The sequence below is a fragment of the Emys orbicularis genome, chromosome 15 (genome assembly GCF_028017835.1).
Source record: "Emys orbicularis isolate rEmyOrb1 chromosome 15, rEmyOrb1.hap1, whole genome shotgun sequence".
Taxonomy (NCBI): Eukaryota; Metazoa; Chordata; order Testudines; family Emydidae; genus Emys; species Emys orbicularis.
In genome coordinates, this window is record NC_088697.1 from 12,164,794 (window position 1) to 12,180,702 (window position 15,909).

General features: G+C 51.5%; 1 protein-coding gene across 1 annotated transcript; it reads left to right on the forward strand.

The window, feature by feature from the left end:
• The first annotated feature begins 2,537 nt into the window (after positions 1–2,537).
• Positions 2,538–15,483, forward strand: LOC135889376 (zinc finger protein RFP-like). The gene is made up of 7 exons (XM_065417244.1): positions 2,538–2,954; positions 4,642–4,737; positions 5,878–6,108; positions 6,409–6,431; positions 6,722–6,837; positions 7,865–7,924; positions 14,969–15,483. The coding sequence occupies exons 1-7, from the start codon at positions 2,538–2,540 to the stop codon at positions 15,481–15,483; spliced, it is 1,458 nt and encodes a 485-aa protein (XP_065273316.1).
• The last annotated feature ends 426 nt before the right edge of the window (positions 15,484–15,909 follow it).

Genomic DNA, 15,909 nt, shown 5'->3' on the forward strand with positions numbered 1-15,909 from the left:
CAGAGTTCTGCAAGGCTGTGATAGTTACCAGCCTGGAGGTTGCTCGTGCCAGGCGGCCTGGACACGAGGATGGAGCCGAGTCTTATCAGATGCACATCCGATGCTCCTGGAGGGTGGTCGCAGAACCAGACTCACAGTCCTCAGTCTTTAGGGTCCGTCTTTATAGGAATTCATCCTCATCCAAATTCATAGGGTTTGCTTCGTCATGCTGTTTTCAGGTTTGAAGTGATAATCAATCATCGTTCTCACGTTTGAAATGATAGTCCATCATGCAGATGGCCCAGCAGTGATGGCTTGTTGTTATCCGGTTCTTCGGCCCTCCTGTCCAAAGGCGGCACGCGAGCTGATTTTCAGTGGCACTCACACTGCCCGGGCCCTGGCCACCGGTCTGGGGGGCTCTGCATTTTAATTTAATTTTAAATGAAGCTTCTTAAACATTTTAAAAACCTTATTTACTTTACATACAACAATAGTTTAGTTCTATATTATAGACTTATAGAAAGAGACCTTCTAAAAATGTTAAAATGTATTACCGGCACGCGAAACCTTAAATTAGAGTGAATAAATGAAGACTCAGCACATCACTTCTGAAAGGTTGCCGACCCCTGCCCTACGGGGTCTTCTGGTTATCTCCATCCTGCACATTCTTCAGCCAAACGTTCCTCGGTAGTTATTATTTATCAGGCTGGCACTTCAACCTTTTATTACTCATTCAAACATACATTTACAATCACACCCTATTTCACTTAACATAACCATTCTCAAATCACTGGGGCATGACAGACTCCAATGAATCCATCCATGCCACTTGTCACATATGAAAAGAAAACAAGCAAGATAGGAATGTAAAAGTGGAGGAACAACAAATCTTGTTCCTGAATTCAGAAAAACATTTGTAATGTTGTTATCTTACCACTTTTAGGTCAAACTCTTAGTCTCTGAATGTTGTTTTACAATTAGCACAGACCTTGCAAACTAACAGGCCTGCTTCACTTAGCACAAACTCAAGCACGCTGAGAGACATATCTCTTTCTAATAATGCAAACCAAATCCGGGGTCTGTACCGGATCATATTTTCCCCAAAACAATTAATGTATTAATTATTACTTTTAATCCAACATACTTGCAGTAGGTTTTATTATTATTCTATGTATTATCTGGATCATTCTCGTACCCCAAAACCCTGATCAAAGATCCTGGCAGAGATTTATGTTTTTTCACATCCCCCCTGTCCAGTCTAAATCTGGGATACTGAATTAGTGGGTGAAATTTTAATCCTGTGTAATGCATATAAATTTAAAAAAAACAAAACAAAAAAAACCGCAGAAAGGCAGATTAGGTTACTCAAGTGTAGATTTTCACCACAGCCTCAACTTTGAAAAGCAAAGAAATATGGATTTCAAGGGAATATCTACTCCATTCTCTGCTACAGAGTCTGTGGAACTCCTTGCCAGAGGATGTTGTGAAGGTCAAGACTATGACAGGGTTCAAAAAAGAACTAGATAACTTCATGGAGGATAAGTCCGTTAATGGCTATTAGCCAGGATGGACAGGGATGGTGTCCCTAGCCTCTGTTTGCCAGAAGCTGGGAATGGGCAACAGGGGATGGATCACTTGATGATTCCCTGTTCTGTTCATTCCCTCTGGGGCACCTGGCATTGGCCACGGTCAGAAGACAGGATACTGGGCTAGATGGACCTTTGGTCTGACCCAGTGTGGCTGTTCTTATGGACACACTCCTAAAACCATTGTCAGCGGGACGCGGCCCCAGCCCAGATATGTGCCTTTGACAGACCATGGTCTATGCGCTGCACTCAATGTATTCCTCTCACTCGCCCTGCAAAGCAAATCCTTAATTCTGACCTCAGCAAACATGGCTTGTGCCTGGAACAGAGCCAGGGCCCAGGTTGCTGAAGGAGTTTAGGGTTAAGGATACTTGGAAAGAAGTGGCAAGAGTCTCCCCTAATCACATGCTTCCAGGAGCTGGGGGTCTAACAAACACAGCAAATATCGTGAGACTCCATGAGATGAAATCATGGGAGCTGGCAATGCACTGAGCCAGAGCAGCCCTGGTGTAAGTGAGAATCAGATATTTGAAACACTGATTCCAGCTTAGCTAAATTTTTAGCCTGTAAAAAGAACAGGAGTCCTTCTGGCACCTTAGAGACTAACAAATGTAGTTGAGCATTAGCTTTCGTGGGCTACAGCCCGCCTCATCTGATGCAGCCTGTGAGTTTCAAAATATCCCTCCTTAAACACCTGCTCTGGCAAGCCCATCAGTACCGGTGGCTGCTGGCACCCACGAGAGGTCCTAGTGACCCTCTACACCGGCTGATTGCAGCTGGGGCAGAGCTTTATTGGCACTTTGATCACAAAAGCCCCCGGGGCTGGTAATGTTACCAGGGGGCTTGTTCCAATGCAGCAAACAGCGTGAGTCAGTTCCAGGAAAGGAAACACCCAGTTCCTGTAGCAGGTGGAGTGCACCTCTGAATTCAGGAAAGTGAAACTTACCCACTGGGGCTGTCTAGACAGGAGCCATGGCCGCAGAGAGCCCTGCACGATGTCTCCAGGCTGAAGCTAGTTGCCCCATCTGTCAGGAGTATTTTAAAGACCCGGTCATTATAGACTGCGGGCACAGTTTCTGCAGAGCCTGCATCAGCCAGTGCTGGGAAGGGTCGGATATAGACGTCTCCTGTCCTCAGTGTGGAGAAACTGCTCCGCAGAGAAACCTCACACCCAACAGGCAGCTGGCGAATGTCCTAGAAATTGTCCAGCAGCTGAGTTTACAGGTAATTGAGGATGCAGGATGGGAGCGAGTGTGCGGGGAGCACCAGCAGCCTCTCAAGCTGTTCTGTGAAGAGGATCAAACCCCCATCTGCGTGATGTGTGATGCATCCCGGGCTCACGCCACTCACACGGTGGTTCCCATCCAGGAGGCTGCCCAGGAGTACAAGGTAAGGAATCGCTGCCCCGTCTAATTCATTCTAACTGCATTTTAATGACAGGTTCATTTCACCCCAACTTGCTGATCAGACTCGATTTCTCCCCCCGGCATCTTTCTGCTCTGTAAAGCTTTCACGGTATGAACAGTAGGGTGCCCAGACAGCAAGTGTGAAAAATCGGGACAGGGGATAGGGGGTAATAGGAGCCTATATAAGACAAAGCCCCAAATATCGGGACTGTCCCTATAAAATCGGGACCTCTGGTCACCCTAATGAACAGTGATATGGAAGGAAATATATAGAGCAGGGGTCGGCAAACTATGGCACGCATGCCAAAGGCGGCACGCGAGCTGATTTTCAGTGGCACTCACAGTGCCCGGGTCCTGGCCACCAGTCCGGGGGGCTCTGCATTTTAATTTAATTTTAAATGAAGCTTCTTAAACATTTAAAAACCTTTCTTTACTTTACATACAACAATAGTTTCGTTAAATATTATAGACTTGTAGAAAGAGACCTTCTAAAAACGTTAACATGTATTACTGGCACACGAAACCTTACATTAGAGGGAATAAATGAAGACTCGGCACACCACTTCTGAAAGGTTGCCGGCCCCTGGCATAGAGGGATGTGGCGTGAGAGGCAGAAATGAAGGCAGGACAGATGACTGATGTGGGCGACGTTTCTCTGGGAAGCTGGAGTGCCATTTTCAAATCACTTCACCCTGGTGAAATAAGGGAACTTGCAACTCAAATGAAACTGTGGAAGGATCGGTGAGGTTTCGGTCACGTGTGCTGCAGGCCAGTGTACCTGGGAGTGCTGCCTTCAGACGGGAGAAGGGGGACTTGTATCACAGTCTGTATCATCCAGGCAGCTCCTGCAGACCAATCATGAGACCTGACCTCCACTGGACTGGGCCCTGCACAAAACAGAGTGGGGGACAATCCCAGCCTTGTGAATCTCCCAGAGTCCATTGCTTCTGGTAGCTTTGCTAGGAACGGTGGGGTCGCTACCCAGAGGGCATTGCAAATGAAAGGGATTGGGATCTCATAAAGCAACCCTTCTTAACACAAATCACCCGCCCAAGTGCTTAGCCCAGTTCTGTCCAACCCATCCAATCCCCCGGGGTTCAGGGCTGAAATTCAATGGGAGTTGGGCTCCTTTGAGCATCCCAGATGGTATTTCTAACCCTGGTGGCTTCTGGGGTTGGTAATCCTCAGCTGTCTGAATATAAAACACTCCCAGTCTTCATTCATGAGGAATCATTTCCTTCGTGTCCCTGATGTCAGAAAGGGCTGACAGTGTGATGAAGTGGGGCTGTTCTTAATGTTTCCTCTGAATACTGTGTGGGTGCCTCAGTTTCTGGCCGACCCACTGTCTCCTGGCAACTAATGGCCTGGGCCCTTCCCCCCTGCAAGGTGATAGCTAAAGGTGTGGGAGAACAAAGAGGTCAGGTGACCTCCTGGCCCGGGAAAGGGACAGAGCCCAGAGGAGGAGGGGCTGGAGGGTGAGTCAGTTTGGAGCTGCTGGGGATGTGGAGTGAGGGCAGACGGGGGTGTCTGGCTCGCTGGGCCCCAGAATGTGGGGAGCAGTTCCAGAGCATCGCCCGGGGACTCCGTGACAGACCGTCATCTACAGAGTCTTGGGTGGGAAAACACCCACTAGACACAAATAAACAACCAACACGTTTCTGTTTCACCAGGAGACGTTCCAGGCCCATTTGGAGACTCTGAAGGAAGAGAAAGAAAAGCTGAAGGGATTTAAAGTGACTGACGAGGGGACAAGCCAGCAGTATCGGGTAGGTCCCCGTTATTATTAACCTGCAAGGAGCTGGGGAAGGGAGATCTCTTTGTAGGCAGATTCCTCTGTGGCCTTGGGGAATGAGGAATCATAGTATATCAGGGTTGGAAGAGGCCTCAGGAGGTATCTAGTCCAACCCCCTGCTCAAAGCAGGACCAACCCCAACTAAATCATCCCAGCCAGGGCTTTGTCAAGCCGGGCCTTAAAAGCCTCTAAGGAAGGAGATTCCACCACCTCCCTAGGGAACCCATTCCAGTGCTTCACCACCCTCCTAGTGAAATAGTGTTTCCTAATATCCAACCTAAACCTCCCCCACTGCAACTTGAGACCATTACTCCTTGTTCTGTCATCTGCCACCACTGAGAACAGCCGAGCTCCATCCTCTTTGGAACCCCCTTTCAGGTAGTTGAAAGCAGCTATCAAATCCCCCCTCATTCTTCTCTTCTGCAGACTAAACAATCCCAGTTCCCTCAGCCTCTCCTCATAAGTCATGTGCTCCAGCCCCCTCATAATTTTTGTGGCCCTCCGCTGGACTCTTTCCAATTTTTCCACATCCTTCTTGTAGTGTGGGGCCCAAAACTGGACACAGTACTCAGGACTTGTTGTATGCGTTGTTCCGTGACCAGGGATTAGAGTCATGTCTGCACCCGCACACGTGCAGGGGGCCTGAGAAGGCCTCTCCCAGGATCAGGCTCACCTCATCTTCTACAGAAGCGAAGCTCCCGTTCCAAGGAATGAGTTAATTTCTAGCTCTTGGGGCTTTCCTAACTCCTTCCAGGCTGAACGGACTTGAACGTTCCCCCAGAACGTGCCGTCAGCCGGAGCCCACAGGCATTTCTTGCACTGTTTAATAATTGTTTCATTCTTTTTTCTCCTCTGGCACTCTGCCTCCTGCTGCTCTGGGTCACGATTGAGACAGGTCTCTGATGACATAGTGCCCTGCCCCTGTCAGACATGGACACATCCCATGAAGAGATATTAGGAACAGAGAGGAAGGTGTTACGAAATCCGCTCCCTAGTAACTACTGTGTCAAGTGTCAGATGTCAGGCAATTCTCTCTCCTGCACGCTCAGCACTTGTGAAAGCCCCTAGACGTTCTCTATATGTCCCTTCCCCCACCCCTTTTTTAAAAAAACAGATACAGACAGAAAAGGAGAGGCGGGAGATTGTGTCTGAGTTTCAGCAACTGAAGACGTTTCTGGAGGAAGAAGAGCGACTCCTGCTGGCCCAGCTGGAAAAGCTGGACGAGGAGATTGTGAAGCTACAGCATGACAACGTCACTCAACTCTCTGAGGAGATTTCCCGTCTCAGCGAGCTGATCCGTGAGCTGGAGGGGAAGTGTCAGAAGCCAGCGAGTGAATTGCTGCAGGTGAGACTGAGTTAAATACATCCCAGATCCCGACACAGGGACAGGACAGCATGGGCACTGGGGTCCAGCCATCACAGCTCACAGCGTAACTCAGTGCGTGCATTGCTGACATGTGAATTATTGTTGCTCTTGGACAAGTTACAGACTCATTCCTGTTCGAGATGACATTAACTCAGCCAATGCATGGCCCTGGGGCCAGGGCAGTGCCTCTTTCCCCGTTATCTGCAAAATCCCTTTCCCACGTACCCCAGTGTATGGCATGAGGGACTGAGATTGTTTTTCTCTCTCTCCCCCCTGTAGGACACCAGAAGCACTTTCAGCAGGTACGTGGCTCTCACTCCCTCCCCCTCTATACAAGAGTCTGGAATTATCTAGTACATGGGAAAGACGGGCCTCTTTCATCCTCGGATCTGCTCTCTGCAGGCCAGGTCGGAAGGATATTAATGGGGCCTATGGGGGAAGATTGCACAGCCCTGGGCTGTGCTGCACCGGCTCGGAGGCTGGGAGGAGAGGATTTCTAACTCCAGGCTCCATAGAGCAGCAACTTCCACCAGCAAGGAATGATAATGAGTCTGTAAACGAAATATAATCACGTGAAATGTTCTCTCTCCAGATGTGAGATGGGGAAGTTCCAGCAGCCAGTGGAGATTTCTCCGGAGCTGGCAGAGAGACGCAGCGATTTCTCCCAGAAAATTTTTGCTCTAACGGAGACTCTGAGGAAGTTCAAAGGTACCAAGAAGGAATCTAGGAGGGGAAATGAGGGTGTGTCTCTGAGACCGTGGGAGGAGATGGGCTCTGGCCATTCGCTTCATAATTACAATGTGTACCGATTTAATAAAAACCAGAAAGTGGAGAAACTCAGCAGATGTAGCAGGGGCCCAGGCACCAGGATGTCTCACGGTGATTCACTCTGTGAGCTTTGGTAAAATCGTGACGGTAAAAACATAGCAAAATGTGAGTGCCTCGGTTTCTCTCTCCCAACGACTGAACTGCAGGGCGTGTGCGCCAGAGCTGTGACTCACCCACCGCTGCAGCTTGAGCCAGTGGGATACGCAGCACCTTGGAGAACCAGGCCCCCGGGGCCTGAAGTTTGACCCCCAAAATTTAGACCCTAAATTACAGGTCACTTTTGAAATGTGGACCCAGCCCATCCTTGTGCTCCGGCCGCGTGTGGCAGCTCGGGTAGGCCAAAGGTGCAAACCCAGGCGAATCCCTACAACACAGGGGCAGGCTCAAGGGGTGCTCCTGGGTGGGCAGGGAGTGGAGGCGTTGAGGGCAGGGCGGAGGAGGAAGGGGGTGGAGCAGGGATAGAGGGGCGTGGCCTGGGTAAAGCTTCGCCATTCAGGGCCCTGATCCTGCAAAGTCTCCACAAAGCCCATTCATGTCAAATGAGCCAAAGGGCGTAAAGGTCCATTCATGCTAAAACTCTTGGCAGGATCTGGGTCTAGGTTATGAAAACATGCCCACGGAGAACGAGCGAAACCGACGGGGGTCTGGAGGAAGAGAGAAATCCCTCTCCCACGTCGTATCTGCTGGGGGGAGGTGGGAGGGTTAATGGACGTTTCTGTGGATGTGAGATGCCGGAACGAAAGCGAAAATAGAAAAAGCGTCAGATTCTTTGATTAAAGACCTGGGCGCGGCCCTGTCCCTCGCCAACGTTTTCTCTCACGTAATTAAAACATAGTTCTGTCAGCTAAGAGTGGGGATGTCTCTGTAAACATGCCAGCCTGAAACCTCGTCTCTTTTCCCTCTCCAGACACGCTGCCCTCTGAACTGGAGAGAAAAGAAGGGGAACCCCTAGAGTCATACACACCAGGTGAGATTTCACACGGAGATTATCTTTCAAGGAAGAGAAAAATCCCTTGAAAAGATTTTCACGAACTTATTGCTCACGTTACAAATCAAACCAGTTGTGACGGGGCAAGGCCAGATGGCTATAGTAAAGTAGTAAGGAACAGGTATGTTAGCCCCAGGCTAAACAAATCCCTGGTACCATGGCAACCAAATGGCAGTTGCTGCATCTGAAGAAGTGAGGTTCTTACCCACGAAAGCTTATGCTCCCAATACTTCTGTTAGTCTTAAAGGTGCCACAGAACCCTCTGTTGCTTTTTACAGGTTAATCAAGACACCTGGGGCCAATTAAGATCCTTCTAGAAAGCAGTGGAGATAGCTAGATTGATTGGGACACCTGAAGCCAATCAAGGGCTGTCTGGAACTAGTTAAAAACCTCCCAGTTAGTCAGTGAGGCATTTCAAGAGCTGTAGGAGGAAGCTGTGTTGTTGGAGAGACTGAGGAGTACAAACCATATCAGGCACAAGGAAGGAGGCCCTGAGGTAAGGGTGAAGCGGATCTTGAGGAAGTGGGGGCTGCTGTGGGAAAGTGGCCCAGGGAATTGTACACGTCCTATTTCCAAAAAGTCAGCTTCCATAGCTGCTAATTTTAGGGTCCCTGGGCTGGAGTCCGGAGTAGAGGGCGGGCCTGGGCTCCCCCCTCCCCTCCCTGATTAATCACTGATACTGGGAGACAACAGAGACTGTGCGAGGAAGGGTTGCTTCTCCACACTTCCCTTGCCTCTAGAGAGAGAAGGGCTACATGGAGGGTCATAGTGAGCCTCTGAGGCGAGCGAAATCCGCCAGGAAACGCGGGACCCCAGAGACAAGGACAGAGATTTGTCACACAGCATTGACCATGACACCGCCCGCCCCCAGCCTCTAAACATAAAAATACAAACACGAAATACGAAGGAGATCCCAAGCAGAGGTCAGATGAACAATCCTGACGCCAGCCTTGGTGCTGAGTTCACACCCACGCCGATGAACAAAGGAACCTACACACAAAGCAAAGGTCCTTAGCGCTGACCCTGGCACTTCCACACACATCCACATGCCTTTGAAATAGTCAGTTCAGAGGGCTGCCTCTGGCCTGGAGAGGTTCTTCTCCAGTATCCCCTTCCCGTCTCTTCTCCCAGGCCAGGGAGAGGAGAGAGGGGTCAGTGTGCAGCTTCCCCCTGGCTTTATATCTGTTGCCTCCCTCCTCTCACTCCCCTCCCTGCAGCTTCAGGTGCTGATCTTCCTCTAATCCCGAGAGAGGAGCAGCCGCACCAGGGAGCTGGAGCTGGAAAAGAGGCAGTTTCTGAAGCCAGCCCGGGGGAGACACTGTCAGGGTGTCTCTGCCTGGTCTCAGGTTTCAGAGTAGCAGCCGTGTTAGTCTGTATCAGCAAAAACAACGCGGAGTCCTTGTGGCACCTTAGAGACTAATACATTTATTTGGGCATAAGCTTTTGTGGGCTAAAACCCACTTCATCAGAGGCATGGAGTGGGAAATACAGTAGGCAGGTATAAATACACAGCACATGAAAAGATGGGAGTTGCCTTACCAAGTGGGGGGTCAGTGCTAATGAGCCAATTCAATTAAATGGAAGAGGGCAATTGTCAACAGGAGGAAAAATCACTTTTGTAGCGGTAATCAGGGTGGCCCATTTCAAACAGTTGACAAGAAGGTGTGAGTAACAGTAGTGGGAAATTAGTTTTTGTAATGACCCAGCCACTCCCAGTCTTTATTCAGACCTAATTTGAAGGTGTCCAGTTTGCAAATTAATTCCAGTTCTGCAGTTTCTCGTTGGAGTCTGTTTTTGACGTTTTTTTGTTGAAGAATGGCCACTTTTAAGTCTGCTATTGAGTGTCCAGGGAGATTGAAGTGTTCTCCGACTGGTTTTTCAAATGGGTTTATTAGATGTCTGGAACGCAGCGTAGAGAGAGTTACAGCCTGGTCCATCGTGGTGAGCCCTGAGCCTACAGCCCTCTGACCCTTCTCTAGTCCCAATTCAGGGGAGTGCATCCCCAGCTGTCAGCAGCTCACCCCTAACAACTCCCACCTGGCCCCTCCTTAGCCCTTTGTTCTTCTTCGAGTGATGGTCCCTGTTGTATTCCATGGAGGGTTTACGCCATGTGCCCGGAGCTGGAGCATTTGAAAGTAGGAGCGTTTGCTGGTCCGCGCATGCGCCCTGGCTTCGCGTTATGGTTTTGTCCGAGGCGTTAACAGGCAGAGTGGACCGACCGCACCTTCAGTTCCTCCTCACCGCCACATGGTCCGAGTCGGATCTGCTAGTGTCCTCTTGTCTCTCACGCACTTAAACAACCCCCCCCCCACTTTAGAATTGTACAGAGTTCTTTTTATTCAGGTTTGTGTTGGTTTTACTCTAGTTTTAGTGTTTAGTGGTAGTTTTAGGAGCTAAGAGACTGTAGGGCTCTGTTTTCACCGGTCCCCACCCCATCCCAATCCAGCACCCATGCCTGGGTACTGGTTTATGCCAGAGACGCCGGGGTGGAAGATCTGCGCCTCCTGCCCGTGTTCGTTCTCAGTCAGTGATGAGCACCAACGCTGCCTCTCCTGCCTGGGAGAAGCTCACATTTCATCCAGGTGCAGCATCGGCCCGTCCTTCCCATACGTGAGAAGGCCGGGCTCTTCACCTCGAAAAGCACCATGAGGCCACAGTCGGATCCAGGCTGGGAAACCACCCCGCATACATCAGCCTGAAAAACCCAGAAGCGCACCTCCAACGGTGGAGATCATGTCCGGTTCCGCCGGTACCAGTACTATGGACCCCGTGCCAGGGCCTAGTCGGGAGCCAAGGATGCATGCGCTTAAGGATGGCAGTAAGTCTTCCTCCAGGCCCAAGAAGGCCCATGCGTCTTCCACCAGTTCCAGCCACCGAGAACTGGCGCTTACCAAGGCTCACAAGCACAAGAAGTCACACAGAACTGCCAGATCCACCAGTGCCAACCATCGAGCCACGCACCCCCTAAGTCAAGGGAACCATCGGTTCCGAACCAGCCCTCCGCTCCAGCTCTGGTTCCGGCTGCGGCGCATGTGCCGCTAACACCGGGGAGGTTGGAGACGGGACCCGGACCCGATTAACTCTTTGCTCTGGGGGAAGTGAGGTCTCCATGTCTTCCTGCACAGTCGGTGCCTAGCGGGGGTATGATCTTCAACTCTGGACTTCCCTCAGTTGAGTCACGCTTCCACCCACTCCCCTACGGTTCAGACAGTCTCCCCCGGTTCCGATGGTACCGCCACTTGAACCGGGCTCTGAGTTCTCATTGGAGGATTCGGATGGAGCACAGGGGCTGCCAATCCTCTACCGCTGCTATGAATATCCAAGGGACCGCCAACTTTGTGAGAGTCCCTTCTTTTTCCCCAATGAGAAACCACTGTTATCCCATTGCCTGGGGCCCTCCACAGCATCCAATGGATCCGTCTTGTGGGCCGCACAGGGGGGTCTTGGCTGCAATATCTACCTTCGGAGCCTCCCCATTCAGCAAGACAGGATTCACCCCTCTCCCCGCTTTGGGTATTTGGAACCAGTTTTGCAAGATGAGTCATTCAGTTTGGCTCTAACAGTGCTGCCGGAACAGAAGTAATTCCCATAATCTTCTCTAGACGCAGCTGTGTCCTCAGCTCAACCCTTGTCTCCAGATCGTTTTCATCATATCCAAGGGCTAGTCTACACTTACCGGGTAGTTCGACGGCTGCGGATCGAAGTTCCGAGTTCGATTTATCGCGTCTGGTGTGGACGCGATAAATCGAACCAGGAAGTGATCCCCGTCGACTGCGGTACTCCAGCTAGACGAGAGGAGTACCGCGAAGTCGACGGGGGAGCCTGCCTGCCGCGTGTGGACCGCGTCTGAACCGCGGTAAGTTCGAAGTAAGGTATGTCGAATTCAGCTACGTTATTCACGTAGCTGAATTTGCGTACCTTACTTCGACTTGGGGGGTAAGTGTAGACCAGGCCCAAGACCTCCTACGCCGGGTGGCTGAGAGGCTCCATATTCATCCGCTGGAGGAAGGACAGGAAAAACAGTGATAGCTTCTTGACACGCTTCAGGCCTCAGTACCGACCAGGGTTGTTCTACCGATCAATGATGCCATTCTTCAGCCAGCTTGAACTGTTTGGCGGGCAGAAAAGGGGGTACCATGTACTGGCTAAGGGGTCTGAGTTTCTGTTCTCTCATCCTCCACCCCATTCCCTCATGATACAAGCAGTGATGCACCCTGGCAGACAAGGAGGGTAAGCAGCTGGACCTTCTGGGGCACTCATCAGCCAGTCTCCAATTTTGGATTTCCAACTACCAGGCCTTATTGGCCAAATGACACTTTCTCAATTACGGTAAATTGGAGGACTTTACAGACAAGCTTCCCCAGCAAGATCGAGCCCGTTTCCAAGCTATCTAGGAGGAGGGCAAACTGTCCAAGTGCCAGGGGCCCACAAAAGATTAACCCAGTCTTGGGTCTCCTCAGAATCTGTCCCCCCATTCAACCTATCGCTCTCCAATGGGACTTCAACCTCGTTCTCTCAACATGAATGAAATCACCCTTTGAACCATTGGCTTCATGCTCCCTTGTCCCTTCTTTCCACAAAGGTTACTTCCCTGGTAGCTCTTACTTCCACAAGAAGGGTAGGGGAATTGGGGGCCATGATGGTGGATCCCCCGTTCACCACGTTCTGTAAGGACAAAGTTTCCCTGTGCCTGCATCCCAAGTTTCTGCCAAAGGTTGTCTCCCGCATTCATCTTAACCAACTCATAGGAGGAGCGATTCCTTCACTCCCTTGATGTCTGCAGGACCTTGGCTTTCAACCTGCAGAGGGTGAGACTATTTAGGAAGTCCCTTTGACCGTTTCTCACTCTAGCCGCTTCCAGACCTGGGTAGGGTAGCCACGTGGACTTCTGTACATACCTTTGCTGTGCATTGCTCCTCGGTGCAAGTTTCTGCGGTGGATGATTCATTAATGATCTGGAGGATGGCGTGGACTGCACCCTCAGCAAGTTTGCAGATGACACTAAACTGGGAGGAGTGTTAGATATGCTAGAGGGTAGGGATAGGATACAAAGGGACCTAGACAAATTAGAGGATTGAGCCAAAAGAAACCTGATGAGGTTCAACAAGGACAAGTGCAGAGTCCTGCACTTAGAACGGAAGAATCCCATGCACTGCTACAGTGCATGAATACAACCTGAATGGCTAGGCAGCAGTTCTGCAGAAAAGGACCTAGGGATTACAGTGGACGGGAAGCTGGATATGAGTCGACAGTGTGCCCTTGTTGCCAGGAAGGCCAATGGCATATTGGGCTGCATAAGTAGGGGCATTGCCAGCAGATTGAGGGACATGATCATTCTCCTCTATTCGACACTGGTGAGGTCTCATCTGGAGTACTGTGTCCAGTTTTGGGCCCCACACTACAAGAAGGATGTGGGAAAATTGGAAAGAGTCCAGCGGAGGGCAACAAAAATGATTAGGGGGCTGGAGCACATGACTTACGAGGAGAGGCTGAGGGAACTGGGATTGTTTAGTCTGCAGAAGAGAAGAATGAGGGGGGATTTGATAGCTGCTTTCAACTACCTGAAAGGGGGTTCCAAAGAGGATGGATCTAGACTGTTCTCAGTGGTACCTGATGAGACCATTACTCCTTGTTCTGTCAAGTTGCAGTGGGGGAGGTTTAGGTTGGATATTAGGAAAAAGTTTTTCACTAGGAGGGTGGTGAAGCACTGGAATGGGTTACCTAGGGAGATGGTGGAATCTCCTTCCTTAGAGGTTTTTAAGGTCAGGCTTGACAAAGCCCTGGCTAGGATGATTTAGTTGGGGATTGGTCCTGCTTTGAGTAGGGGGTTGGACTAGATAACCTCCTGAGATCCCTTCCAACCCTAATCTTCTATGATTCTATGTCTCGTTTGGCGCAGCCGTCCTCCGACCATTCCACCGAGCCAACCTCTTCCTCCCACCCTCCTCCAAATTAGGTGCTGCTTGTTAATCACCCTCAGTGGAATACAATAGGGACCATCACTCGAAGAAGAGGAGGTTACTAACTGGAGGTGTGGTCCTTACCCATATTCCAGTCTCCCCCCCCTCTTGTCCCTCCCCTGCGGATTTGTCCGATTTGTGGTGGAGAAGGAACTGAAGGCATGGTCAGTCCGCCCTGCCCTTTATCACCTCGGACGAAAGCATGAGGTGAATCAAGGGTGTGTACGCGGCCCAACGGACGTTACTTTCGAATTCTCCAGCTCCAGACGCATAGTGCATCCATAAACCCTCAGTGGAATACAGGTAGGGACCACACATCTCAAAGAACCTCTAGTTACAGGTAAGTAACCTCCTCTTCTCCAGCTGGTCAAACGCAGCTGGCTTCCTGCAGAGTTTGAGCCATCCATGGTTGTTAGTTGCTAGGCGCCAAATAATTGGGTCATTGGAGCGGCCATTGTCTTGTGGGACTCTCCATGGACATGGGCCCAGGCTCCAGACAGTCAGGCACCTGTCTCACCTGGATTTCTGACTCTTTGCAGAGGGTAAACAACCTTTTCCCACCCCCTCGTTAACCATGCAGCACATGGGGGAAACTGAGGCCCACGCCGCATTCCTACGAAATATTACAGAAAATTCCCACTCCATCACACCCACCCAATGCCCTCGCCTACGTCCTACTCACTGGCCTCAAATCACCGGCTCTTCCCCAGGGCTACATCTTCATCTCTGATCCCTGGCCTGGGAGCGTCGGCTGCATTGGGGCAACGAAGCTTCCCAAAGTTGGTACCTGCCTCGTCTGGACCGTCCTAATTAAACGTTTTTGATGCCTTCCTTGGGAATGGAGCAGCTCCTGGAGGGCAACAGTAGAAGGCACAGAAGTGGGTCCCGTTACCCAGGTTGAGAAACTGCAGTAACGTCTCTGTCTGGGGCACCTGAGACTGAGCAGAGGCAGCCCCCCAGGATCCCGGACTGTCCCAGCCAGAATGGGGCAGATGGGGAGTGTAGGATATTGTCCCAGCTTCTCCCAGGGCTGAATTCTGCTCTGCTTGTCTCTCCCCGCCAGTGAATGTGACTCTGGATCCTGACACGGCTCATCCCGAACTCGTCCTCTCTGCGGATGGGAAAAGTGTGACATGGGAATGCAGGCGGCAGGTTCTGCCTGACAACCCGGAGAGATTCGACCGATGTCCCTGCGTGCTGGGCTGTGAGGGCTTCACCTCTGGGAGACATTGCTGGGAGATGGAGGTGGAGGTGGGGGATGAGGGACGCTGGGCGGTGGGGGTGGCCAGAGAGTCTGCGAGGAGGAAGGAACGGATCAACCTTAACCCCAAGGAGGGGATCTGGGCAGTGGAGCGGTGGGGGCATCAGTTCCGGGCTCTCACCTCCCCTATGACCCCCCTGGGCCGGGTCCCCAGCAGGATCCGGGTTTCTCTGGACTGTGAACGGGGGCAGGTGACGTTTTCTGACGCGGTTAGCGAGGCCCCGATCTTCACTTTCCCGCCGGGCTCCATCCCCGGCGAGAGAATCCGCCCCTGGCTCTTAGTAAGATCGAGCAGTGGGGTCAGACTGTGTCTCTGAGATGGGGTGCGGGTGTGTGGGTGTGTGACTATTGTCACGGAGTCCCCGGGCGCAGGGCCGGCTCTGGCTTTTTGGCCGCCCCAAGCAAAAAAAAAACCCACAAAAAACGGGGCGGCCAGAACGGCAAAGCAAAAAAAAAAAACTGCGGCGCAGCCGGAGCGCGGGTGCAGGGGGACCGGCTGGGGTGGGGGAGGGGGAGGGAGCGGGCGGGAGAGAGAGAGAAGGGGGCGGCCAGGGCTACAGCAGGGAGGGAAGGAAGAGGACTGCCCTGCAGGGCGCTCTGGTTCTCCGCGCCGCCGCCCCCTACAGGGCGGCCGGAGCGGAACAAGAACACACACACACACACACACACAAAAGCGGCCGTGCCGCCCTAGGATTGGGCAGAATGCCGCCTCGAACAATCTGCCACCCCAAGCACCAGCTTGC